This window comes from Canis aureus, chromosome 18 (genome assembly GCF_053574225.1).
Source record: "Canis aureus isolate CA01 chromosome 18, VMU_Caureus_v.1.0, whole genome shotgun sequence".
Lineage (NCBI taxonomy): Eukaryota > Metazoa > Chordata > Mammalia > Carnivora > Canidae > Canis > Canis aureus.
The window spans coordinates 54,355,309-54,382,064 of NC_135628.1; the positions used below are offsets into that span (position 1 = coordinate 54,355,309).

The following is a 26,756-nucleotide window of genomic DNA, read 5'->3' on the forward strand; positions in this document are numbered from 1 at the left end:
CTGTGGGACTATCATAAATAAAAAAAAAAAAAAAAAAAGATTTGAGAGAGAGAGTGAGCAGGGAGGGGTGCACAGGGAAAGAATCTCTGATCAGACTCCCCGTTGAGCACAGAGCCCTATGAGATGTGGGGCTCGATCCTACACCCATGAGATCATGAACTGGGCAGAAACCAAGAGTCAGACACTTAACTTACTGAGCCACCGAGTAGTCCCCCACTAAGCACTTTTATCTTATTCTATTTTAAGTAAACTCTATGCCCAACATGGGGCTTGAACTCAGAACCCTGAGATCAAGAGTTGCATGCTCTACTGACTGAGCCAACCAGGCAACCCCACCCAACTAAGTACTTTTGAAGTTTTTCCATTTTTATGCAAATGACAAACTGTATATAGTACTCAACACAAACTTTGTGCTATCATAACAAATCATTTATGCATCAAAATGTCAATTTGGATCTACAGGAAAAGAGAAAATTCAATTAAAACCAAACATTTGTTGCTAATTTAAAATATTTCTAAATTAATTCTTCACTTCAAAATAGCCTTTCAGAAAACAGGTGAAGAATAAAATTATAAAACAATATATATATATATATTTTATAAAACAATATATTTATTCCATATTTCAAATACATATGTATGCACATATTTATAACTGAATACAGATGGAAAGTTTAGGAAAAAAATCTGTATTTGCTAAATGGAAGAATGTCTAAGACCTATTGTGAGGTTAAAGAGCAGGGCACAGGGACGCCTGGGTGGCTCAGTCAGTTAAGTGTCTTTGGCCAGGTCATGATTCCAGGGTTCTGGGATTGAGCCCCATGTCTGGCTCCCTGCTCAGCAGAGTTTGCTTTTCCCTCTGCCCACCTCCCTGCTCTTTCTCACATGCTCTCTGTCAAATAAATAAAATCATTTAAAAAATTAAGTTAAAATAATCGAACTCTAATTTAAAAAAAAAAATTATATATATATATATATAAAAGAAATTAAGTTAAATTAAAATAAACAAAAAGCAGGGCACAGAGTATTATGTTTGGGCATAATATATTTTTAAAAAATATTTTATTTATAAAAGAAATAAAAAATAAAAATATTTTATTTATTTATTTGTCAGAGAGCGAGCGAGAGAGTGAGAGCACAAGCAGGGGAAGAGGCAGGCAGAGGGAGAAACAGGCTCCCCACTGCACAGGGAGCCAGATGCGGGACTCAATCCCATGGCCCTAAGATCATGACTTGAGCTAAAGGCAGATGCTTAACTGACTGAGCCACCCAGGCATCCTCACAATACACTTTTTAAACAAAATGAAAAATAAAAACCAAAATCAACTTATTCCCAGAAAGTAGCATATAAACATACAACTGCTAACATTGGGTACTTATAGGGAGTGGTATTGAGAGGTTGACCAGAGGAGAATTCTCAATTTCTAATTTATATACTGCTATATCATTTAAGTATTTGTATACTGAGCATGCATTAATTTTGCAATTAAAAAAAATAAGGAAAAAACCATGTTAGTTTAGATGTTTCACAGAAGTGAGTCTCCTACTTAATCTTTCTTACATTAAAAAATATATGATAAAAGAAGCTAAAAGATGTTATATTTGTTTATAAATGACTGCTTATGTCTTTTAAAAATCTTTGCATCTAATATGTTTAAGGACAGGAACTTGGCTTTCTCTAAAGCAATGCTGTCCAATAAACTTATATGATGTCAGCCACAAATGCAAGCCACATACATAATCTAAGAACTGGAGTGGAACCCAGATGTTTTCCACTCCATGCCTTTCCCCTCACATTTTCTTAACCTCAGGTTTTTAGACTCCCAGACTTTGCATTACCAGGTTTCCCCAGCTTGAACTGCAGTCCACTTTCTTCAAAATATTATTTGATACACTAAAATTTCGAATCACCAAAATGACCACCCAATAATTTTGAATTTATAATAGCATGTGAGCTGCATTATGACAAATTTAGAGTAACAAAGTAATGAACAATTTCAACTGACCATTTTTCCATCCCACTTATATGGAAAGAGTGCTGACTCAATCTCTTTGGAAATATAAAACATTTTACAGAAGACTTTGTGTCTAATATGGCATGGCTTTTGTTTTGCTTTTACATTTTAAAGTGGCAGGAGCCTGATATAGATCTCAGAGCTGTTTCTCTGAGGGACTCAACTATAAAGCCAATGATGTGGTCCAATGGCCTTCTCAACAATAGGGAAATGGAGGTCAGTGAGGAACAAACAGACTTGCCCAAGTGAACAGACTGTTTAGTGACAGAGCTGAGTTTGCACCAGAAGCCAGATCTCTTGTTCAGTCAACAGTCCTTACAGTATATGATGCTGCCTTCTGCAGAATCTCAACACAGGAAGAAAAACGGTAAATAAAGTACTTGTGTTTTTAAAGCATCAATACCTACCCAAGCATTCCTGACTCTTTGGTCTTTATGATGTAAAGGAACATTAACAATGTATGAAACATATTATTTCGGCCCTGGAACAAAGACAAGAGACGCAAAATTTAAACCAAGCCAAATAAAACATTATGTAAACCAAACAAAAAGAAACAGATCCTATCAATTCACATTCTACTCAGAATTCCGTGTAATTCAGACTTTCATTTGCATGAACTTGGACAGAAACTTCAATAGCCCAAAATATTAACATTTACAAAGTTGAAATATTAAACTTGAAAAAAAAAGGAAATTAATATTCTCTTCAAGGAATTTGATGGACAACAAAATTCAGACAGTGTAAAATTTCTTAGTAAAGAAGCTGATGATAACAGTAAGTGCAAAGGTCATCAGCAGAACTGATGTTTGCAGTCAAGAGTAAAATACCTGAATACAAATGTACACTAGTACGATAATCTTTTGTATCAAGTATTTTGATAATATATTTTTTAAAACCTTGAAAATACTCTGTAACCTAGAATTATACTTTTGGACTTATGCTAAGAAATTACACAAAATGCAGATAGCTATATCCATAAAGATGAATACTCAGCAGTGTTTATGATAATAAAGAATTAAAACATTCAAAATGTTGAACAATAGAGAAATGATTGAATAAATTATGTTACAATCTTATGATAAAGTTTTTTTACAGCTATTAAAAAAGTGTTTCTATGGAAGGTTTTTAATGAAATGGAAAATTACGGTTTTTTAAGGTAATTAATTTAAGGTAATTAAGTTAATTTTAAAAGGAAATAAAATTACATAAATAATGTTTTCAACCCACAAAGTAGCACAAAGAAAGACCAAAAAAAAATTTACCAAAGGCAATACACCAAAAATGTTAACAATAGCTGCCTTTAAGTAATGGAATAATAAGTGATCTTTCTTCTTTTTCTTCATACTTTTCTAAATTAAGCATATATTACCTTTATAGTTAAAAAAATGAGATATTCAAGAAACATTTTCCCTAATTTAAAAAGTTTACTTGTTCCATAAACAAGGGATTCTAATTTTTAAAATATTGTCAAAGCAAGTCATCCATGCCATTCTGTAATAGCAATTTCTACATTTAGAAATACCTTTGGAAGATTGTAGACATGACGCTGGTAGATTAGCTCATAATGGGGAGGGTTGATAGCACTTTGATAAATGCAAAAAACATTCTCATTTGTCACATCTGTAAAAAAAGTATGCTACATTAAAAAAACAAGCCAACCTCTAGACATATCTCATGTGAAAATCTCAACTCATTCTTTAGGAAGTTTATACCTGGTTTATTTGGTGTCTGAACAAAGTGCTGAGAAGTAAATGTTTTTCCATCAGGGTACTTAGGATGTGGAGGTAATCTGGAATCGAGGTAGGTGCAAAATACATGCATGATGATCTGAAGATGAGGAAACAATTTTTCAAAATCAGCATGAAAATCTATCATGGCTTTAAGCCTCTGTCTATAATGACTCCAATTTTTAAATTTTTCCCTAAAGAGAGAACTAGCAAAAAATGCTTTCAAGTGGCTACATTTCTAAGATGAAACCAAAAAATGAAAAGAGAAAAAAGCAAGACATTCCCAGTTTTCTGTTAAGTGAATCACTCATACTCATATAGATAACAAAAAAAGAGAGAGAAATACACATATATTCTCAATTTGAGTATCAGCATTTGAAACTTCATTTTTACACATTTAAAATAAAGAACACAATCTTGAAAAACTCTTAAATGCTCAAAAACATTATACTCTTTGATCTCATCAATCTTAATTCTAGGAATCTTTTTTTTTTAATTTAGAGTGGGGGGGCATGTGGGGAGGGAGAGAGAGAATTTTAAGCAGGCTCCACTCCCAGAATCTTATATGGGGCTTGATTTCATGACCCTGAAGAGATTATTACCTGAACCAAAATCAAGAGTCAGAGACTTGGGATCCCTGGGTGGCGCAGCGGTTTGGCGCCTGCCTTTGGCCCAGGGCGCGATCCTGGAGACCCGGGATTGAATCCCACGTCAGGCTCCCGGTGCATGGAGCCTGCTTCTTCTCCCTCTGCCTATGTCTCTGCCTCTCTCTCTCTCTCTCTGTATGACTATCATAAATTAAAAAATAAATAAATAAATAAAAAGAGTCAGAGACTTAATTAACCAGACTGAGCCACTTAGGCTCCCCTAGGAATCTTTCTTAAAGCCATAATCCCAATTAAGAAAAAAATATGCATCATGATATTCCTTTCAATACTATTTAAAACAGAAACGATATAATTCTTGAACTTTTAATTCGAACGTAGAACAGTTAATTGTGTAATAATGAAAAAAATACTTAAACATTTCCAAAGTGAAAAAAAAAAAAAGAACACAAAATTTTATGTGTGATTGCAACTATGATAAAAATATCAAAAAATAGTACAATCTAAGTAAAAGGGGAAAAAAGAAAATAAACCAAAATATTAACAGTGGTAAAGATGCTGGTAACATTTAAAATTTTTATTTCTAAAAAAAAAAAAAAAAAAAAAAAAAAAATTTTATTTCTACCTTAATTTCTAAATTCCTTAATACTTTTTTTTTTTTTTTTTTAAGATTTTGTTTATTTACTTCAGGGGTGGGGAGAACACAGAGGGAGAATAAGAAGCAGACTCTCTGCTGAGCAGGGAGTCCAATGCAGGGCTGGAGCCCAGAACCCTGAGATCATGACCCAAGCCGAAGGCAGACAACTGACTGAGCCACCCAGGCACCCAATACTTATTTTTATAATGGAAAAATAAAAGCATGTACATCCAACAACATGGAAAAATGTTAAACTGAAAAAAACAAAACTAGGGACTTACAGCAGAATCAGTGGGCAGGTCTGTATCCCACTTGCGTCCTTTGAAGTCTCCACCTCTATTCCATCGAAATGAACTCATGCAGCCTCCCTGAGAAAGTTCTAGAGCAACAAAGATGAAATTTAAAAGGAAGAAGAAGAAAGAGGGAGGAAGAAGAAGGAGGGAGAAGGAGAAGAAGGAAGAAGGAAAAATAAGAAGGAAGAAGAAAAGTTGTCAAAGTCCAAGGGGTTACCATAAGGGAAGCATATCATTTTAAATACCTGATGAAAACACTCAAACATAAAGCAATACAAGATATAAAAGACTGACTTACACATTACCATGAAGAAAGAATGAATCAGACAAATTCATAATGTGGGCTAAAATGTGATCTTAAAAAAGTCAATGTTGTCTGGGGAAAAAAAAGTGGGGCAGAGTGGTTCTAGAGAAAGAGACCGAAGAAAGATAAAACAACCTAAGGTAATGTGTGAACCTAGACTCTATTCTGGTTAGGAAAAACAAAGGGTATGTAACATTCTTTGAACAATTGGGAAATTTGAATATGAACTGTATATTAGATGAAATTATAGAAATATTGCTAATTTTAAAGGTCTGTTGTGTATTGGGGTTATGTAGGAGAATGTTCTTATTGTTAGGAACTTACATGCTGAAAACCAATCATGTCTGTATTGAATTTCAAATGGCAGAGCAAAGAAATAAAAAGTTCCTGTGTATGTATGTAGAGAATCAAGGACAGCGAAATGTTGGTAACTATTCAATCTAGAAGGCCTATATGGTGTTCACTGCACTTTTTAAGCTTTTTTGTATATTTGATATAGAATATAATAACACTCTCTATGTACCTTACATATATGTGCACAAACACACACATTTTTTTGGGAAATACAGATACCCTGCTATCAGGCAATCTTGTCAAAAACTGTAACCTGGATTTATAGGAAATACAGAGAATCTTGTAAAATTGCACTCCATGGGGATATAATTCAGTAAAATCCGCAACTCTACAGGACAAACAATCCATTTTTTTCAGCAAATAAGTTGCAAAGGAAAAAAAAAAAGGACAGACAGGACACCTTTAGCTTGAAAGGAACTTAAACGCTGCATCAACCAGTCACACCATGTGATGATATCTGAATCCCAATTCAAATACCAAAAAAGTAATTACACATTTTATGAGATGGTTGGACATTCATACATAGGCTATACATTTCATGATAACAAAGAAATTGTTAAAAAAAATTAGGGGTCACAATTGTACTGTTTTTAAAAGGCCTAATCATTGAGACATATACAGAGCTACTTACAGATGAGGTGACAACATATACAACAAGATAACAAGATATATAATACAGGAAGGGAAGAGGCAGATGGGGGTAGAGATGGGGCCAGGGATGCCCAGGCACTAAAGGCTGCAGGGACCAGGGGCTATGTACAAGAGGCTTGAGTATACTGTCTAGTTTTATAATATCTGAATTTTCCTTATAATAAAAAGGTGTTTTGTTTTTTTTTAAGATTTTATTTATTTATTCATGAAAGACAGAGGAGAAAGAGGCAGGGACACAGGCAGAGGGAGAAGCAGGCTCCATGCAGGGAGCCTGATGTGGGACTCGATCCCGGGTTTCTAGGATCACACCCTGGACCAAAGGCGGCAGTAAATCACTGAGCCACTCGGGCTGCCCAATAAAAAGTTTCTTAAGTCATGATAGATGCTTATTCTTGAACCCTAGTCCAAAACTAAGGGAGAGAGGGGGGCACCATAATGTTTTCAAATTAAAATTTATGATAAATCTGAAGAGTGAAATACTATTTCTAAAACTTGTTTTAGTGATGAGAACACTTTACAGTTTTTCAAATAAAACCAGGGAATCATAAAGACAGAGAGGGAATATCAAGGAGGCTAAATTTCCTGATTCTCGTATTAGTCTCCTCAGAAGATCATATTTTCCTCCAAATAATCCAAATATAACAGAAATACAAAGAAGTAACATATTAAACATGAATGATAAGAATTGAGAGAAAGAAGGATCAACATGCTCAAACTATAAAGAATGTCATAGTGGCATCCATTCTTGGTAGTTAAAATGAGTGAAATATTTACTTGAGCCCATGTAGCTCATAGTTGTTTCCCCATACAGAATAAAATTAATTAACAGATTCAGGGCTAAATATATCATTTTGATGTTTTAAGCACATGAAATATAAATCACAAGTTGTTCAAATATAAGCCTTAATTAAACCATAATTAAATATATATCTATTAAATATAAGATACTTAGTGATACTTAAAATGTTTTTCCTTGTTACTTTTTTGAGAGAAAGAGAAAGAGATGGGGGAGGGGAGTTGGAGGGAAGGGGCAGAGGGAGACAGAGAGAATCTTAAACAGGCTCCACACTCAGTGCAGAGTCTGACATGGGACTTATCTAACAATCTCGACATCTTGACCTGAGCTAAAACCAAGAGTTGGACGCTTAACCACTGAACCACCCAGACACCCCTGCTTGTTACTTTTATTTATAAAATCTCAAAGTGGTAAAATTTTTTCCTCTTAAAATTACTAGTTACCTTTGATCCTTTCAAACAAGTATTCCTGATTTGGTGTAAGGTCTAGATACTGCACAATTGTATTCAACGTTGGAATGAGAGGTGCTTTGACCAGAGCAGCTTGTTTCAAGCTAGTAATACTAGCCTCTGTTAAAAATAAAACACACAGGACACAGATTATTCTTCATGCGGGTCTCTTAAACAACTTAAAATGCTCTTCCCCCAATAGATGCTAAAGGAATAAATGAAAGCAATAATAGTTTTAACAACTTGCATTATCTACTTACAATTTCTTTTTATCATTTCTGGCATGGTGGTCAGATTTATAAACAGAGACACCATATGCACACACACTCCAAAAGCAGCAGCCAAATCCATTCTGACAAAACTAATACACAAAATATTTTTGTGGGGTATGTATCAAAAGATACATGACAGCTTTCAGAATCAGGTTGAGTTAAAAGTTGCCTGTTATGCCACTGACAAGCAGAAACTTTTTATGACAGTGATTTCTCTTATCATGAATGACAACTACACACAGAAATTAAACTGACAGAAATTTCAGAATGTCTAACCTTACTAGTAATATTCAATGTTGGGGAAAAGGCATTCTTCTATGTGACATGGTTGCTAGAGTATAAACTGGTATAAGCTTTTCAAAAGTCTTGCTGTATTTATTCCTACTGAACTAACAACTCCACTTCAAATAAATTATCCCTAAAAAATAATTACAAATGTACACAAAGATTTCGATAAGATGATATTTACTCACAGCATTATTAATAACAGAAAGGGAAAAAGCTCTACATTTCATATAATAAAGATGGGTTAAATACATTACACATGCGACAAAACAGTATGACCCCAATTTATTTAAAAACATATGCATATATGTACTATCTCCCCTCAATTCCTAAATATACACTTTTAAAACTTTAATGTTCTTAAATCATGGTATAACTTACAATTGAGATAGTATCATAACCAAAAATATTTGGTTGTGACTTAAAATTGATATCTCTGGAAACAGAATTATGGGTAATACCCTTCTTTCTGTACTTCTGTCTCTACTTTCCAGCCTTTCTACAATGATCATAATATATACTGCATTTGTAGTCACAAAGCAATGCCACTTTTTTTAAAAAGCACATCACACTAGTAAAATGTTGTGGAAAATACACATTTTAATAGCTCTCCCCTCCCTAACACCTATTTTTATAGCTTTTAAAGAACGCTCAAAGGGGACAGGCACAGGTTCAAATAACATTACCAAGATCTAGAAAGTAACCATTCTGGATTTCGGAGTCAGAGAGCTCTGGTCTCAAATCTCTGTTCTGTGACACTGGGCAAATTACCTAGGCTCTCTGTGTCTTAGCCTCGTCCATTAAATGGGACATTAACAGCTAGCTTTCAAGGTTAATGAGAGGGTCTGTAAATTACATATGAAACTCTTGGATACTCAAGAAATAGATGCCTTTGGGATATAAAATTCTATTCTTAGTCCAGAGGACAAATATTGATTAAAAGACACCCCATATAAGTAGAAAGTAGTAATGTGCAACCCAAAGCACTTAAATATTTCAAGGAGAAATTTATTCTCTAAAAAGAGGTGGTTGACTATTATTCCTTATTTATTTTGAAATCTAATTACTTAACATTAAATAAGTTATGGTATATATATTTTAGACAAATTATAGGGAATCTTAACAGCTTTATTTTTTGTAGGTAAGAATTGAAAATCGGTGATTTTCTTTTTAAGATTTTATTTATTTACTCATGAGAGACACACAGAAAGAGAGAGAGACAGAGACACAGACAGAGGAGAAGCAGGCTCCATGCAGGAAGCCCAATGTGGGACTCGATCCTGGGACTCCAGGATCCCGCCCTGGGCCGAAGGCAGGCGCCAAACTGCTGAGCCACCCAGGAGTCCCCCAAAATAGGTGATTTAAATTAGCATTGTTACACACATTCCTTATGCTTTGTACAACTTTGGAATTAGTATCTGATAAGGGACTTGTATCTAGAATATATAAAGGAAACCTCAATGATAAAAAAGATAAATAATCCAATTTAAAAATGGCAAAGGATCTGAAAAGACATTTCTCCTAAGAAGATTATGAATGGCCAATAAACACATGAAAAGATGCTCAACATCAGTAGTCATCAGGAAAATGCAAATCAAACCCACAATGAGAAACTGTTTCATACCCATTAGGATAACTGTAATAAAAAAAGACAGAGAAATATGGGTGATGATGTGAGAAAGTGAAACCCTCAGACACTGTTGGTAGCAATGTAATATGGTACAACTACTTTAGAAAACAGTCTGGCTGTTCCTCAAAAGGTTAAACATGGAGTTACCATATGGCTCAGCCACTCTACTTCTAGAGAAATTAAAACATACATCCATACAAACACCTGTATACAACTGTTTATAGCAGCATTATTCATAATAGCCAAAAAGTGAAAACAACCCAAATGTCAATCAATTGATATGTAGGTAAACAAAATACAAAAGATCAATAAAAAGAAAGTACTGATTAAGGTTACAACATGGATGAACCTTGAAAACATATTAAATGAAAGAAGTCGGGATCCCTGGGTGGCGCAGCGGTTTGGCGCCTGCCTTTGGCCCAGGGCGCGATCCTGGAGACCCGGGATCGAATCCCACATCGGGCTCCCGGTGCATGGAGCCTGCTTCTTCCTCTGCCTGTGTCTCTGCCTCTCTCTCTCTCTCTCTGTGACTATCATAAATAAATAAAAATTAAAAAAAAATAAAAAATAAAAAATAAATGAAAGAAGTCAGTCACAAATGACAACGTTTGTATGATTCCATTTATATGAAGTATCCAGAATGAGTCTACCTACACTGGTAGTTGCCTTGGGCTAAGGGAGGAGTGATGGAGGAAACAGAGTATGTGGAGTTTCTTTTTTGGGTGGTGAGATACTCCAAAATTGCAGGCTTTAAATGGGCGAACTATATGGTAAGTAAATTCTATTTCAATAAAACTCTTATTATAACAAGGGAAGTTGTTAAATAGCCCAGTATAACAAGAAAATTTCTACTTGGCGGATTCACTGAAGGTAAATCAAATGTTGGGCTCTATTTTCACATACCTCCTATCTGAAGCTCAGGACATCCCATTCGTCTCATTTGTGTGCTGACAGACTCGATCTCCTGTACCAATGGCACTAATATTGTCTCATTGATCCACTAGAAACGAGGCAAAAATTTTACACACATAATTCTAAAGCATTTCTCAAACAATTATTTTCATGAAATGCTAAGAATATTTTTACTGTCTTCTACTTGAATATTAACAGAGTATAGTGAAAGAGAATGAAGTAGCAGCTACTGAAGTCTAGAGAGTTCAGTAAGCAAGCTAGGAAAGTGTAAGTCAACTAATTATATTCTTAAAGCATGTATGCCTCCATACTGCTGAAGAACATATAAAAATTTCAGTTATATGTTAAGTTTTTCTTTTTTAAGATCTATTCATTTGAAAGAGCAACAGCACAAGTGGGAGGAGCAGAGGAGAAGGAGAGAGAATTCCAAGCAGACTCCGTGCTGAGCATGGAGCCCAATGCCACGCTTAATCTCATGACCCTGAGATCACAATCTGAGCTGAATCTGAGTTGAATGCTCAACAGACTGTGCCACCCAGGTATCCCATGTAAGTTTTTCTTAAAATTTTTATGATTATTATACTTAGCTAAAAGGATAATTTCTAATTTACATTTCTATAGTAATTATTATTTTAAATATATATATAATTTAATATTTTATTTATTTATTCATGAGAGACACACAGAGAGAAAGGCAGAGACAGGCAGAGAGAGAAGCAAGCTCCATGCAGGGATCCTGACGTGGGACTCAAGGACCAAGCCCTGGGCGCTAAACTGCTGAGCTATCCAGGGATCCCCTAAAAATATATTTTTTAAAGATTTTATTTGAGAGAGAGAGAGAGAGAGACAGAGAGAAAAAGCATGAGATGGGGGAGGGTCAGAGGGAAAAGCAGACTCCCTGCCGAGTGAGGAGCCTGATGCAGGGCTCAATCCTGGGACTCTGGGATCATGACCTAAGCCAAAGACAGAAGCCCAACTGACTGAGCCACCCAGGTGCACCATCACACATTTTTTTATGTCATGTTAATATTTTGTAATTAATAAGACAGTTTTTCAAACTAACATAATTAATTAACTCAGAAGGCTTACCCAGTTCCCTAAATATGAGGAAATAGATCTATTATACATATCAGATCTACTAGTTTATAAATATTACAGTATCACTTTAGGACCAGAAACTTCAAATGCTACTTTGGATGGCTAATGTCAAACTAATTCTGAGATATGAAAAGATTGCCCAAGTAAATAGCACATTTGAACTGTGTGTTATGAGTTTAATGTATGTGCTAATGGCAACTTCAACTACTACTTCTGTTTAACCATAAAATGGAAGGATGAAAAAGGTTCAGATGAAATACAAGTATGCAATTCCTTATATAGTTTGTGAATTAAGAAACTTTTTATAAAACAAAGTTTTTTGGTAATCCATTTAGCAAGCAAATTGAATATATTTGCAAGATCTGAACTGAATTCCCACGAGGCTATTTACAGACTTTATCCCACTTAGTGTAACCATTTATATGCTATGCTGCAAATATTAAGGTGGTTGATTATTGAATGCTAACCAGACTTTGCTAGTAGTTTTACAAAATATATGGCATATGCATATTTTTCTTTTTTTTATCCCCCACCCCCCCCACACCCTGCCCATCTCTCTGCATATTTTTTTTTTATCCAAAAAACTTGATATTTCAAACTTGTAAGTAGAAATAAAAGGGAGTATAGTTCTAGGGCATCATTTCACTTATTCATTCTTCCAACATGTATTCAACACATTCCACTTGCCAGCCACTCTTAGGCTGTAACAAAATTACCTAAAGGTTCAGAATTATATACCCTATGCTATACCTTTCACCTCTATGAGAGATTTTTACGTTTAAAAAGCCATCCAGTCTCTGGTTCAAGAAAATAGGCTATTTTCAATACTCCCTCTTGATACTCTATTAAAATTATAGCAAGAGAATAAAAAGGAGTACAAGTGATTTCAATAGATTTCTTTTTTTTTTTTTTTTAATTTTATTTATTTATGATAGTCACAGAGAGAGAGAGAGAGAGAGAGAGAGAGAGGCAGAGACACAGGCAGAGGGAGAAGCAGGCTCCATGCACCAGGAGCCCGACGTGGGATTTGATCCTGGGTCTCCAGGATCGCGCCCTAGGCCAAAGGCAGGCGCCAAACCGCTGCGCCACCCAGGGATCCCTCAATAGATTTCTAGAAGATGTAGAGTGGATGCATGAGTGCTGAAAGATGGACGAGTTGAAGAAGCTGCAGCCTCCACAGGAATCTATGTGGAGCCCTGAGTGGAGGAGAGCTCGTGGACCCCTCAGCACTTGGGACCTACTGGTACTTCCAAGAGTGGGAAGGAGGCAGGGTTGAAATGAGTTGATTCACTTGCTCTTCCAGGCCAAAGAGAGAGTTCCTCTCCAAAACAACTGAAGAAAGTGAAATACTCTGAACTGGCTTCTAGTATATATTACTTTCTCTATCTATCTTAAAAGTTCTCTGGGGGCAAGGGCATCATTTGTTTCCCTCGCATTTCTAGAATGTTATAGGTTCTGACAGGAAAGCTCTTTGAAAACAAAACAAAACAAAACAATACAAAGAAGAAGCAAATAAAATCGAGCTACTGGGCAAGGGAAGATCTTAATTAAATATATTATTCCTTTATCCACTCAAAATAAACTGATTTACTAAATATGGAGAGAGGAAAAAATCCAATGAAAATAGACACCATAAGATAAATGTGTTTATCCTTACATATGTGCCATCCATATTGCAATTTTAATAATAATTAGTTCTGATATTCTAAGTAGTAATTAACACCTCTAAATGATATTCTAATAACATACTTTGCATATAAAGAGGCACTAGTATTGTCCAAACAGTAATGTCAGAACTTACATTTCTGAATTTAGCTGTCCATGAATCCATATGATCAAGAAGTTGTCTATTCATAGTCACTCTTGCCCAAACCTATTAAAAATATGTTTAAAATGAACAGTGAGGAAAAATTTTGCCAGAAATTAGTCACTTTCCTCCACTTTCCAAAATACATGGAAAAAAAAATCTGAAAAACAACTTCATAAACATTGGCATTGATCTAATTAATATGCAATTAAATTTCTTACTTTCTACTTGGTTGCTATTTGTGCACAGATACCTCTTTAAAATTCCTTACATTGGTATGTTTAAAGAATATTCCTGCTTTTATGAACAAAATAAAAATCTTCTATTTGGTATTAAACTGATGAAGTTACAGACTGCTCAATATTCTAATCCAAGTGTATTTTTATTATTTTTAAAAAAGATTTATTTATTTGAGAGAGAGAGAGACAGTAGGGGGATGGGCAAAAGGAGAGGTGGAGGGAGACAGGGAGGAGGAGAGAGAGAAGCAGACACCCTACTGAGTGTAGAGCTCGATGTGGGGCTCAATCTCAGGACCCTGAGATCATGACCTGAGCTGAAATCCAGAGCTGGACACTTAACCGACTGAGCCATCCAGGTGCCCCAAATCCAAATGCATTTTATTTTATTTATTTATTTTTGCATTTTATTTATTTATTTATTTATTTATTTATTTATTTATTTATAAATAAAGATTATTCATTTATTCATGAGAGACACACAGAGAGACAGAGGCAGAGACACAGGCAGAGGGAGAAGCAGACTCCATGTAGGGAGCCTGACATGGGACTCAATCCTGGGTCTCCAGGACCACACCTGGGGCTGAAGGTGGCACTAAACTGCTGAACCACCCAAATGCATTTTAAAAGCAAGAATCTTATATATTAAGTACAAATAGATACTTGAGATGTCTTTTTATAAATGAATGAAAAAAATGTTTTTCATTCAGGACATTAATGTCAACTATATATTACAAAGAATAAAACATACAATATAATTCAGCTTTAGGTACAAGAAGTTAGATAGGAGCTTTTTCACTATTTAATGTGTGCCAGATTTATGTTTCTAGTCAGTAAAAGTGAAGGTTACAAGGAAAAAAAAAAAGTTCCAGAAGTAGAAGAGACTTTCTAACAATCTACAATCATAAATGTTAAGTCATTTTTATTTTCCACTTACTTCCTCTGCAGCTTGTTTAGAACTGAGATCAGCTTCATCTTTGTTAGCACATGGGGCCTGAGACCTACAGGCAAGTTGATACTGAAACTTCTTTAAAGTTTGTGCATAATCTCCCATAGAACGATTGTAGTTCCAGAAAGTAGGACTGGTGGAAGGCGAGGTAGAATCTGGACTCCCTACAATGATGAATTTAAAGAGCATCAGTGTGCGCTATATTAATTTTGACATCCAGAGTTAGCTCACAAACACTGGGTATCTAGGCACCCAGGCAATGGCAATCAAAGAAGACAAAGCCCCATGGGGCTCTTCTCCTTCCTTCTCTCTCTCTTTTTTTTTTTTTTTTTTAATTTTTAAATTTATTTATGATAGTCACACAGAGAGAGAAAGAGAGGCAGAGACATAGGCAGAGGGAGAAGCAGGCTCCATGCACCGGGAGCCCGATGTGGGATTCGATCCTGGGTCTCCAGGATCGCGCTCTGGGCCAAAGGCAGGCGCTAAACCGCTGCGCCACCCAGGGATCCCTAGACAGAGACTTTAAAAAAAATTATGTTTAATGTGACTGAGAGGGGAAAACAATTGAAAACATAAGAATAAAACGAGATTCTAAAGCAAATAATGCCTATTTGAAAGAGTACCAAGCAAAACCTTGAAAACTGAAAACAACAACAAACCCACGATAGATAAAAAAACTCAATGAGTTAAACAGCTGGTTAGACACTGCTTATGGAAAAACCAACCATCAATGCAAACTGATTAAAACAAACAAACTGGGGTGAGGGGTAAAACAGAAGAAGGCCAAACTACCAAATATGGAAGAAATGAAAGTATTACCAAGTCTCCACTTTGCAACCACCACTGCATTAACTCATTTGGGAGAGGACCATTAATGGATGCTAAAACCATGAGGTGAAAGGCTCTACTGGGGAAATGGGATTCACAAGTCTCAAAGTATCACACTATAGATTATTTATTAATTACCAAAGAGAAAAAAGCTAAGGTTGCCATCATCTTGACCATGTGATCTAATTTAATGTTACCAATAAAGGGACAAAATGATGTGTCTCCTGACAGTTAATGTTGAAACAAGCATAATGGCATCTAAGTTGTATTCTTGCAGCAGTCCCCCGCCAAAGTTTTTGTCCAAGAAATTACATTTAAACTGATTCAAGAAGCACCTGGGTGGCTCAATGGTTGAAAATCTGCCTTTGGCTCTGGTTGTAATCCCAAGGTCCTGGGATCAAGTCCTGCATCAGGCTCCAGCAAGGAGCCTGCTTCTACCTCTGCCAATGTCTCTGCCTCTCTCTCGTGTCTCTCATGAATAAATAAAATCTTAAAAAAATTAAAATTAAAAAATAAACTGATTCTAATCTAATCTAATAATGAAAAATGACCATGCAAATCCAAATTTGCAAAACAACTATTTGCTGATCTCTTCAAATATAAATGTCATAAAAAACAAAGTAAACAAAAAAGCACAAATGTTTCATATTAAGACAAAAGAAGCATGACAAACACAATACATGATCCCTGACTAGATCCTACACCACTAAGAGAAAAAAAATGCTACAAAGGCCGTTATTTGGGTCAACTGGAAGAAATGTGAATATGAATGATACTAGCATCTTAAGTATCATAATTATGTTACAGTTAGAAAATGTTCATGTTTTTAGATGTGTGTGAACTAGTGAAGAATGAAGTGGCCAGTCAGCAAAAAAATGTGTGAGAGAAAGTAAATGTGAGTGCCTGGTTTCTTACTATTGGAGAAAGGAGTTTCAAATATGAAAAGAGAAGATGCTGGAATAAACACTGCATAGTTGGACTGCAATTAGAGGTATTAGTACGAACTCAGGGTTTTTACTATATATCAACAGACAGATACAGAAATTCATATAGGGGTGTGTGTGTATCTAAATATATTCCTAGCTTTCTTTTGAGAAGACCTGGAGTAATGATGTCCCATCAACAGTGACATATGCAGAGCCTGGACAGTAATTTCTAAATATCATTCTCCACTAAAAAGCAATCATGACCCCCTGGAGAAACAGTCTACACTGACTCCAGAGCTAGTTAACCAGGGAAAGTGCAAGAGGAGACTGAAATATCTTGTGGTGCTACAAAGTTCAACAACAAAAACAGAAGTCAAAGGATCCCACTAGCCAAATCTGAGAGAATCTAACCACCAAAATAAATGACATCATTGGGGAGAAGAAAAAGTTCTATTTCTCAACAGAATGCCAACAAATAAGTTTAAAAGGTGGTTACACAACAATGTGAATGCACCTAACACCACTGAATTATATACTTAAAAATGGTTAAAATGGTAAATATTATGCATATTTTATCACAAGAGATGTTTAAAAAAATGTAAAAGGCAATAATAAAGAAGAAATGATGGAATTAGCCACTAAGAGAACCAACATAGTAACAATTTTGAAAAGAAACTTAAAAGGATGTTAAAGCTAAGTCAAATATGATGAGGAAGAGGATATTCATACAGCCTCAAAGTAGCTCCTCACAAAATACTTATTATTTACAAATTAATTTATACAAAATACTTAATTATTTAAAACCTACAGAGGATTAGAAGTATAGGGATGGACATAAATATACTAGGCAAACACTAACCAAAAGAAAATTAGTATAGCTGTGTTAATATCAGAGAAAATAGACTGGAAGGCAAAAAGCCTAAGGAGATAAAAATGAAAGGAATAATTGACCATAATGATGTTAACAATCCTAAATTTATATGCACTCAACATAATTTCTTATATATTTAGCAAATTTGACAGAATTATAAGGAGACATTTAATAGAAGACAGAATTATAAGGAGACATTTAATAGAAAACAATCAGTGGAAGCTTTTAATGTACTTTTTTACTAATAGGTCGAGTGGATGAAGGTTAATAAGATAAAGAATTTAAGAGCATCTTCAAGAAGTCTGGTTCAGGGGCGCCTGGGTGGCTCAGGTGGTTAAGCATCTGCCTTCAGCTCAGGTAATGATCCCAGGGTCCTGGGATCAAGCCCGCATCAGCTCCCTGCTCAGAGGGGAGTCTGCTTCTCCCTCTCCCTCTGCCATCCACCCCCACCTTGTTCATGCTTGCTCTGTCACTCTCGCAAATAAATAAATAAAATCTTTAAAAAAAAAAAAAAAAAAGAAGTCTGGTTCAATGAACAAATATGGAGCCCAGTATTTAGAGACTATGCATTATTTTCAATATACCAATAACCATTTCTAAAAAGTGATCACAAAGAAGGCCTAAATGCAAGTGTTTAGAAATACCAAAGAATTGAACAGGGTACAGTTCACAATCTCTAGCTGTAGCACAATTAACTTAGAGGAAAAATAAAAGATAACCAAGTCTTCATTTCATATGTTTGGAAATGAAAAGCAAAACTAATCACTAACAAAACTTATAAGCAATAATAACAACACTTCTAAATAATTTCTATGGACCAAAGAAGAAATGAAAATGGAAACCAGAAAAAATATCAATAAGACAAAGATATGTAGAGAAAACAACATAGGTTGTTCTTTGCATTACACTCTATAATTTTCAGTAAACTTGAAATATTTCAAAATTTAACAAGAAGAAAAAAAGCATGTATCAACAAATAACAAGATCATATTGATTTGTTTCTTTGACATTTCTGGCACTTTCAGGCAAAATTAAATTAAAAATCAATGGAGAGATTTCAAGTGACACAAAGAGCCATGGTCCAATAACTGACTTCCTCATTGTGGCCATGCTTTAGCACCTAATGTGCTTTCTGTGAAAGTTCCTGAGGGTAAAAAATCATTACTTGGCTCAATAACCTAATTTGGTTTCAAATAATTGACTTTGTTATAATCAAATCCACCCCAAATAGATTAAGATTTGCTAACATTGTTTCCCAAAGTAAACTAAAGACAAGTTCAAAAATGTTCTGAAAAACAGCAGCACTTCTAGAGTAAATTCGTTTTCTCTCCTTTATCCCTCTCTACCACACCAATCTTCCCAAGGACCAAAAGGAGACCATTATCACTTCAATAAGCTTTACTATGTACTGCTTCATAGCCTAAATTTTATTTTTAAAAAAGATTTTATTTATTCATTTGAGAGAGAGAGAGGGAGTGGGGCGGGGGGAGGGAGAAGCAGGCTCCCCATTGAGCAGGTAGCCCAAAGCAGGGCTTGATCCCAGGACCCCAAGATCTTGACCTGAGCGGAAGGCAGACGTTTAACTATCTGAGCTACCCAGACCCCCCTTGCCTCAACTTTTAAATAGAAAGCATAACTTACATTATATGAAAAAGCTTTCAATCTTAATGTAGATGAAAGGTCAAGATTTCTCAGTTCTGCTATATTTTCCTTCTTAAATTTGGTGAGCTTAATTCCAAAATATAAAATATAAAAACAAAATATATTTCTCTTCTAAGCTATACAAGGTAAAAAAAAATAAGCTATACAAGGTATATTAGTAAAAAAGAAACCTTTATGTACAGGTATCAATATAATGAAAAATAAGTTAAGGATAATATAAAGTAACACCAAAAAATGTAATTAGATCTAAATAAAAACATACATATACATACCCAGCTTAACTCTGTGCTGTTTCTCTTCTTCACTTCTAAGAAAAGTATCCAAAGTTCGTAGGTCTGTCATGTAGTCTTCTTTGTCAGTAGGGGAGTTATAGACGGTGGGTGAAGAACGGTAGCGAGATCTCAATCCACTGCTCTCCACTGGTCCAACAGTAGTAGGGTATGGAGAAGAAGGAGAGGGACTATAGCTTGCCAACTACACAAAATAGAAGAACTTCTTCTTTATTGAAATTTATTTATTTATTTTTTAAAGATTTTATTTATTTATTTTATTTATTCATGAGAGACACAGAGAGAGAGGCTGAAACATAGGCAGAGGGAGAAGCAGGCTCCATTGTATGGAGCTTGAGGCAGGACTTGATCCCAGGACCCCAGGCAGATGCTCAACCACTGAGCCATTCAGGTGCCCTGTTTTGGTTTTTGACTTTCAAAAAGTAATACAGCAATTAGAATGGCCAAAATTCAAAACAATGCCAACAACTAATGTTAGTGAGGTTGTGGAGCAACATGACCCTCATTCACTGTTGGCAGGAATGCAAAATGATACAGCCACTTTGGAAGACAGTTTGGCAGTTTCTTACAAAACTAAACTAGACTTACCTAATGACCTTGGAACTGTGCTCCTTTGTATTTACCCAAAGGAGTAGAAAACATACAAAAATCTGTATACATATGTTTACGGCAGCTTTATTTATAATTGCCAAAACTTAGAAGCAACGAAGATATCCTTTAGTAGGTGAATAGGTAAATAAACTGTGGTACAGCTGGACAATGGAGTATTACTTAGCGTTTAAAAGAAATGAGCTATGGGGCACCTTGGTGGTTTAGTCGGTTAAACATCTGACTCTTGACTTCGGCTCAGACCGTGATCTCAGGGTCGTGAGATGGAGCCCCACAGAGCCAAGTTGGCTCCAGGCTGGGCGTGGAGTCTGCTTAATATTCTCTCCTTCTGCCTTTCCCCTCCACCACCTATCCCAACCCCCCAATTGCACACATGCATTCTCTCTCTTAAAAAAAAAAAAAAAAAGAAAGAAAGAAAAAGAGGGATGCCTGGGTGGCTTAGCTGTTAAATGTCTGCCTTCAGCTCAGGGCGTGATCCTGAGGTCCTAGGATCAAGTCCCACCATCAGGCTCCCTGCATGGGGCCTGCTTCACCCTCTGCCTGTGTCTCTGCCTCTTTCTGTGTCTCTCATGAATAATAAATTATATCTTTAATAAATAAATAAACAAAAAGAAAGGAAAAAAAAGAAAGAAAGAAAAGAATAAAGAAATGACCTATCAAGCCATGAAAAAGACATGGAAGAAACTTAAATGCACATAACTAACTGAAAGAAGCCAAATGAAAATGCTACACGCTGCATAAATTCCAACGACAAGATATTTTGTTAAAGGTAATTTCAGATTTATCAATTTTGCTTCTATCAAGTCCAAAAATGAGAACTACATCCCACTTTACTGTGGGAGTTGGAATGAAGGTTTCTAATCATCCCTTTTGAAAGGGGCATCCATCTTCAAAAGTTCAACTACACAACTCTTTGTAGCTTAGGAGACAATCCAACATGATAAAAGCATTAACATTTTATAAAGACATACAAAAGTTTCACATAAACAAGCAAAGAAAGAGGGCAAATATAAATTAAAAAACTAAAGTAAAAAATTATCATAGTCTCAACTGGTTTGAAAAACCCTGCAGAAAGACCCTAGAGGGGACCCTCAGTTCATTATCTTTGCAAAAATGAATTTTTTTTCTTTCATTTTTGGACGTGGTATAAAGAACTTCTGACTAGGTATCAGGATCTGGGTTCTGTTCTTGGCTCTCTCTCTTTTTTTTTTTTTTTTTAAGATTTTATTTATTTATTCATGAGAGACACAGAGAGAGAGGCAGAGAAATAGGCAGAGGCTCCCAACAGGAAGCCTGCTTGCAGGGCTTGATCCCAGGACTCCAGGATCACGCCCTGAGCCAGAGGCAGACACTCAAGCACTGAGCCACCCAGGGGCCCCTGCTCTTGGATCATAAATGGGCAATTTGGGCAAGTCAATTACCCACCATTCCTCAGTTCCCTCAGTGAGAAAATGAGGAGTTTTGACTCATTTGAGGATTTTCAAGGCAGCTCCCAATTCCAAAATAATGTGGCCAAGAGAAAAGATTCATTACCTTATTATAACCACTAATGGGAGAGTAAGTCACTCCTGGGCTATAGGAACCGCTGCCGCCTGATGACAGACCTTGCAGCTGCGGGCTATATCCAGTTATACAGCTGGTGGTGAACTTGGGGCTGGTACTGGGTGAACGAGATGGGCTATAACTCAATACACTCTGACCCTGAATTGAAGGAGAAGGTGGAGAAGGAGGGATCTGGGTTGCTGCCAGATCATGTGGAGGAGTAGTCTGTACAACTAGAAAGACGGAAAGAATAAATAAATAAAGTGCATGCATGTATAAATTAAAATTCTATAAAAACAGATTTAATGAACTGAATCTTTTTCAAGAAAAAGAAAGCAATAGTGAGTTGGTTGCTAAATTACATAACATGTTACTACCTAAGGACACAAAGTAGTTATTTACCATTTCAAAGTAAGAGATAGGCTTCAATGCAGTAAGAGTTAGTCATTTAATTTTAATTGTAATTAAATAATGGAACAAACTTTCATGAGGCTGTAGAATATTATTTCCATTCAGTTAATACAAATAGGAATGATAATCATTGGTCTTAAGACAATCTATTATAGACTTGTTTAATACAATTGAAACAGATGGCCTTAGAAGCCCCTTCCAGTTTAGTCTACAAAAAGGGCAAATTAAATTGAGAAAGATTTACTGCTAACCTTTCCCCCACCTTTGCAAAATGTATACAACACTTACCAGCTGTTTTCAACCCTAAAAGTGTTTGCTGTCCAGGGCTAACAACCAGACTTGTTGGTGCCACAGTGTATTTGAAATATCTCCAAAAATCAAATAAGGCATTTAGGCTGAAGAGGGATGCAAGGGCAAGCTCTGGAAGAGAACAATGTATTTTATTTTTTTTTAGAGGGGATAGAACATTTATGGGGGGAGGGCACAAAACTCTTCATACTTCAGGAAGTTTTTTTTTGTTTTATTTATTTATTTATTTATGATAGTCACAGAGAGAGAGAGAGAGGGGCAGAGACACAGGCAGAGGGAGAAGCAGGCTCCATGCACCGGAAGCCCGACGTGGGATTCGATCCCGGGTCTCCAGGATCCCGCCCTGGGCCAAAGGCAGGCGCCAAACCGTTGCGCCACCCAGGGATCCCTACACTTCAGTAAGTTAACGACAAAATTGAAAACTATCTTCTTATTCCTCAAAACAGTTACCATTTAATGAATGTCTATTATACATAATGTTTATTACAAAAAAGTCTATTATAGGGCATTTACTAGTGATTTTCAAAACGTTACTGGGGCACCTGGGTGGCCTGGTTGTGAGTTTGAGCCCCATGGTGGGTTTAGAGATTACTTAAAAATAAAAAATAAATAAATAAATCTTTTTTTTTTAAGATTTTATTTATTTATTCATGAGAGACAGAGAGAGAGAGAGGCAGAGACATAGGCAGAGAAAGAACCAGGCTCCATGCAGGGAGCCCAATGTGAGACTTGGTCCCAGGATCACGCCCTGAGCTAAAGGCAGATGCTCAACCACTGAGTCACCCAGGTGTCCCCCCCAATTTTTTTTTAAGCTTAAAAAAATATATTACCATTAGTCCTTACAACGTTGTACAATAAACATTTTCAACTTCACTGGACTGGAGAAGTGACTTTTGCGATAGCACACAGCCAGTTACTGAAGCCATGATTATAGACTTAAAAACTCATGCTTAATTACTTGCCATACCACCTCCCTAACACAGATTCCAGAGTAATGTGTATATTAAACTATGGAACTTACGTTAATGGCCATAAAGACTCTTCAGACCCCAGGAGTACTGAAGAGGAGAAACAGAGAAGAGGAAGGAACAAGGAAACTGAGGAAGGCATCAATGGAAGAAATCTGGTTATTCTTGAAAGGAGAAATGGTAGGGAAGTAGGGAAGGCATTTCAGAGAGAATAACAAATACAAATCATCACCACCAATGTTTTTCATCACAGAACACCAATGATTACCTGGAATTGCACTTTTAGTCTTCTTTACTAGAGTGTTCTTTCCATGAGGGCAGGGACCTTGTTCCCTTCCCGCTATACTCTCAGTTTTTGGGACATAGTACACACTTGATTATATATGGAATGAAGGAATGAATACTAAGTTGAGTTAAACGTGAATGGAGTTTTTCATTGGCAGCAAATCTAAATCATAGTAAAATTAATTACTTACCAATGTACCAGAGGGGCCAGTATGTCACATTATAATATGAACTAATCAATTTTCCAGTCCTGAAACAAATTACAAAAAAGGCTTTTCAAAATCTTTAAAAACAAAAAACAAACAACAATAACAAACACCCCAAAGCAAAACAAACACCCAAATCTGTAGAATCGACCAACCATGGCTCTGTAAGTTTCACTTTTTTTTTTTTCTTTTGGCTAATTAACTTACATTTCAGTATATATCATTCCAGCCATAGATACATTTAGGAGTCCCCAGGCTAAAACCACTTTCTTAGCTTCTGTTTCTTTTCTCATCTTGATGGTTCTGTCAATAAGGGAAGCACTAGGATTTGTCTCCCCTTGCATCTATTCAAAAACAAAAAAGCACAGGAATTAACGAAAAGAAACCACTTCTCCATTTAGTAAATCAAACTTGTGTCCTTTATCACAGTAACTAAAAACTGCACATTTTCCCATATTTTTAAAATCTTTCCAAAATTGTTTGCATTTTATTATTATCTGAAGAGAGAATGCTAAATTATAACCGTATTGGCACCATATTGGAATCAACAGAGAACTGGCTCTTCAGAGAACACTACTTCAATGAATAAAAATGTCTTATCTTGTATGTAAAGGATGGTGACTGTATCTGCAATTATTCCGTTTTGTGCTTTTGGCATCTGTCACAAGGACTAGCCCAAGGGCTCATTTAAGAAACTCAAAATACGAAGCTTTGGGAGGAATACTCCCTATTAGCTAGAAGCCATTAAAGACTCTCCTCTTACATCTTCACGCAGAGAACATGAACTGTCTACGATCGTCAGCAACTCTGCACTCGGGTCGTCGCAGGCCAGAGACCCCTGTTTGTGTTGCTGATAAAGTGTAAGGATTCAAGTTTTATAAGGGTGAACACGCAAGGTGAGGAGGGTTGACGCGACTGGGGAGTGTGCCGTTTGCGTCCACGTGGGATTTCTATTTCCCTTGTTTCGCTAGGCCTCGTCTCAGACAAACAGAAGCCTCTTCCGTATCTGGAGGTGAGTCTTGCAGAGCGCAGAGCGGCACTCTTCCCGCCTCCCGGTCCGCGAGTCCGACTTCCCAGTCCCGAGAGCTTCCCTCCCTGGGTCTCCCAGCACAAACTTTAGCAGCCCCTATTGCTTTTGTCCTTTCCGCTACAGCTGGTGGGAGGCCTGGCCACACACACGCCACCCCCTCTGGCTGAACCCCCGACAGATCCACGGTCGCGGAAATCCCACGGCCCGCATGGACTCCACGTCCAGGAAGCACAAAGATGACCCCGAAAACGCACCATGTTCCTCGGCCGGAAGCCGCGGGCTCGCGCCACTCTCTACTGCACATGCGCGAAGCTAAACGGGGAGGTGAAAGCAACCGGCCGGCGGGACTACAGTCACCGGAAGAACGAACCTTCTCGCGAGAAGAGGAGGATGGGGAGGGACGAGAGCTTAGGAGCGTTACCAGGGAGACAGCTTTAGCGTGTGTGGCTCCCGCTCTTCTGCGGGGGGAAGGCTGGGCAGCAAAAATTCAGACCAAGTTCTGAGCCCGCAGTAAAAAGTAATAACTGTAACAAGCTGAATTTCTATCTATTAATATAATTTTAGCTTACTTAGCGCACTTATGGACTCACTTTTTTTTTTTTTTAAGATTTTATTTATTCATGATAGACCTAGAGAGAGGCAGAGAGAGAGGCAGAGGGCGAGGCAGGCTCCACACCGGGAGCCTGACGTGGGACTTGACCCCGGGTCTCCAGGATCGCGCCCTGGGCCAAAGGCAGGCGCCAAACCGCTGCGCCACCCAGGGATCCCATGGACTCACTTTTTAAATTTTTTTTATCATTATTTTTGGACTCACATTTTTAAGCATATTTTATTATGCAGGGTAGCTAATCGTAAGAGGATGTAAGTAATGTGTCCAGACACCCATCAGCGACGACAAAACATTTCTTGAAAAAAATACAAGTGTTCTGACCTGATGTAAATTCTTAAATATCCTTGTAATAAGAATGCAGCAGTAAGAAGAAAAATCCCAATGTTAGAGTTGCTAGTGGTTTCGAGATTTAAAAAAATCCAATCGTTACTTTTCTTGCACATTCTTGGGAAGAACTTCTAATCCCGAGGAAAAAGTTCATTGGGGAGTTCAGTTTGGTTTTATTTAACAAATACAAACGCCTACAACGTGCACTCAGGGATGTAAAAGTGCAGCTCCCCGGTTAGGGTGTGGAAGAGCTCAGCAGGCTGATGCACTAGACTGGCAGGAGAGGTGGGGCACGGGGGCGGGGGCCGGAGAGGGTGCGATGGGCGGCTGCAGGAGGCCTTCCTGGAGGAGGAGGCGACCTTCCTGGGGGAGGTGACGCAGGCCTAACGCGCAGGGCCAACAGCCACTATGAGCAGGGCGTGGGAACCTGCCATTGGGCACGTGGAGAAATGTTACCCCCATGAAAACATCACGCCTTTTCTCTCTCAATGAGCTAGTGGATTGTTACATCATGTACATGTCAGTGACCAAAATTTTTCCTAAAATGCACCTGAGGTCATATAGAAGCAAATTAAATTTCCTCGTGGTATTGCATATTAATGGAATCTGCAGGTATGCTATGCTCTTAAAGACCTAACAGATTTTTTTTAAACTGTGATTTTAGGGCACATCCCTGTTGGCTCAGTGGTTTAGCGCCGCCTTCCGCCCAGGGCAGATCCTGGAGACCGGGATAGAGTCCCGCGTTGGGCTCCCTGCATGGAGCCTGCTTCTCCCTCTGTCTATGTCTCTGCGCCTCTCTCTGTCTCTCTCTCTCTGTCTCTCATGAATAAAAAAAAAAAAAAAAAAAAAAAAAACACTGTGA

At 36.9% G+C, this 26,756-nt stretch overlaps 1 protein-coding gene and 1 long non-coding RNA gene across 5 annotated transcripts in view; one reads left to right on the forward strand and one right to left on the reverse strand.

The window, feature by feature from the left end:
* The window catches only part of TMEM209 (transmembrane protein 209), a 30,292-nt gene extending 4,136 nt beyond the window's left edge, over nucleotides 1-26,156 (reverse strand). Inside the window, exons 1-14 of one of the 4 annotated variants that reach the window (XM_077857332.1) lie at nucleotides 25,889-26,156; nucleotides 24,135-24,271; nucleotides 23,913-23,971; nucleotides 22,448-22,579; nucleotides 21,740-21,981; nucleotides 19,580-19,781; nucleotides 15,009-15,184; nucleotides 13,830-13,901; nucleotides 10,922-11,018; nucleotides 7,826-7,951; nucleotides 5,266-5,363; nucleotides 3,728-3,842; nucleotides 3,538-3,635; nucleotides 2,423-2,496 (exon numbers count right to left, since the gene is read on the reverse strand). In XM_077857332.1, coding sequence (XP_077713458.1) covers nucleotides 2,423-2,496; nucleotides 3,538-3,635; nucleotides 3,728-3,842; nucleotides 5,266-5,363; nucleotides 7,826-7,951; nucleotides 10,922-11,018; nucleotides 13,830-13,901; nucleotides 15,009-15,184; nucleotides 19,580-19,781; nucleotides 21,740-21,981; nucleotides 22,448-22,579; nucleotides 23,913-23,971; nucleotides 24,135-24,271 — 1,628 coding nt within the window. In that variant the 5' untranslated portion in view covers nucleotides 25,889-26,156. Of the gene's footprint in view, nucleotides 1-2,422; nucleotides 2,497-3,537; nucleotides 3,636-3,727; nucleotides 3,843-4,344; nucleotides 4,531-5,265; nucleotides 5,364-7,825; nucleotides 7,952-10,921; nucleotides 11,019-13,829; nucleotides 13,902-15,008; nucleotides 15,185-19,579; nucleotides 19,782-21,739; nucleotides 21,982-22,447; nucleotides 22,580-23,912; nucleotides 23,972-24,134; nucleotides 24,272-24,636; nucleotides 24,658-25,211; nucleotides 25,352-25,888 lie in introns of those variants that run through there. The other 3 variants (XM_077857331.1, XM_077857333.1, XR_013357139.1) reach the window with 3 other exon arrangements.
* LOC144289093 (uncharacterized) lies at nucleotides 24,622-26,710 on the forward strand. The gene is made up of 3 exons (XR_013357141.1): nucleotides 24,622-24,939; nucleotides 25,081-25,474; nucleotides 26,559-26,710. It is a non-coding gene; the product is annotated as an uncharacterized LOC144289093 (long non-coding RNA).
* The last annotated feature ends 46 nt before the right edge of the window (nucleotides 26,711-26,756 follow it).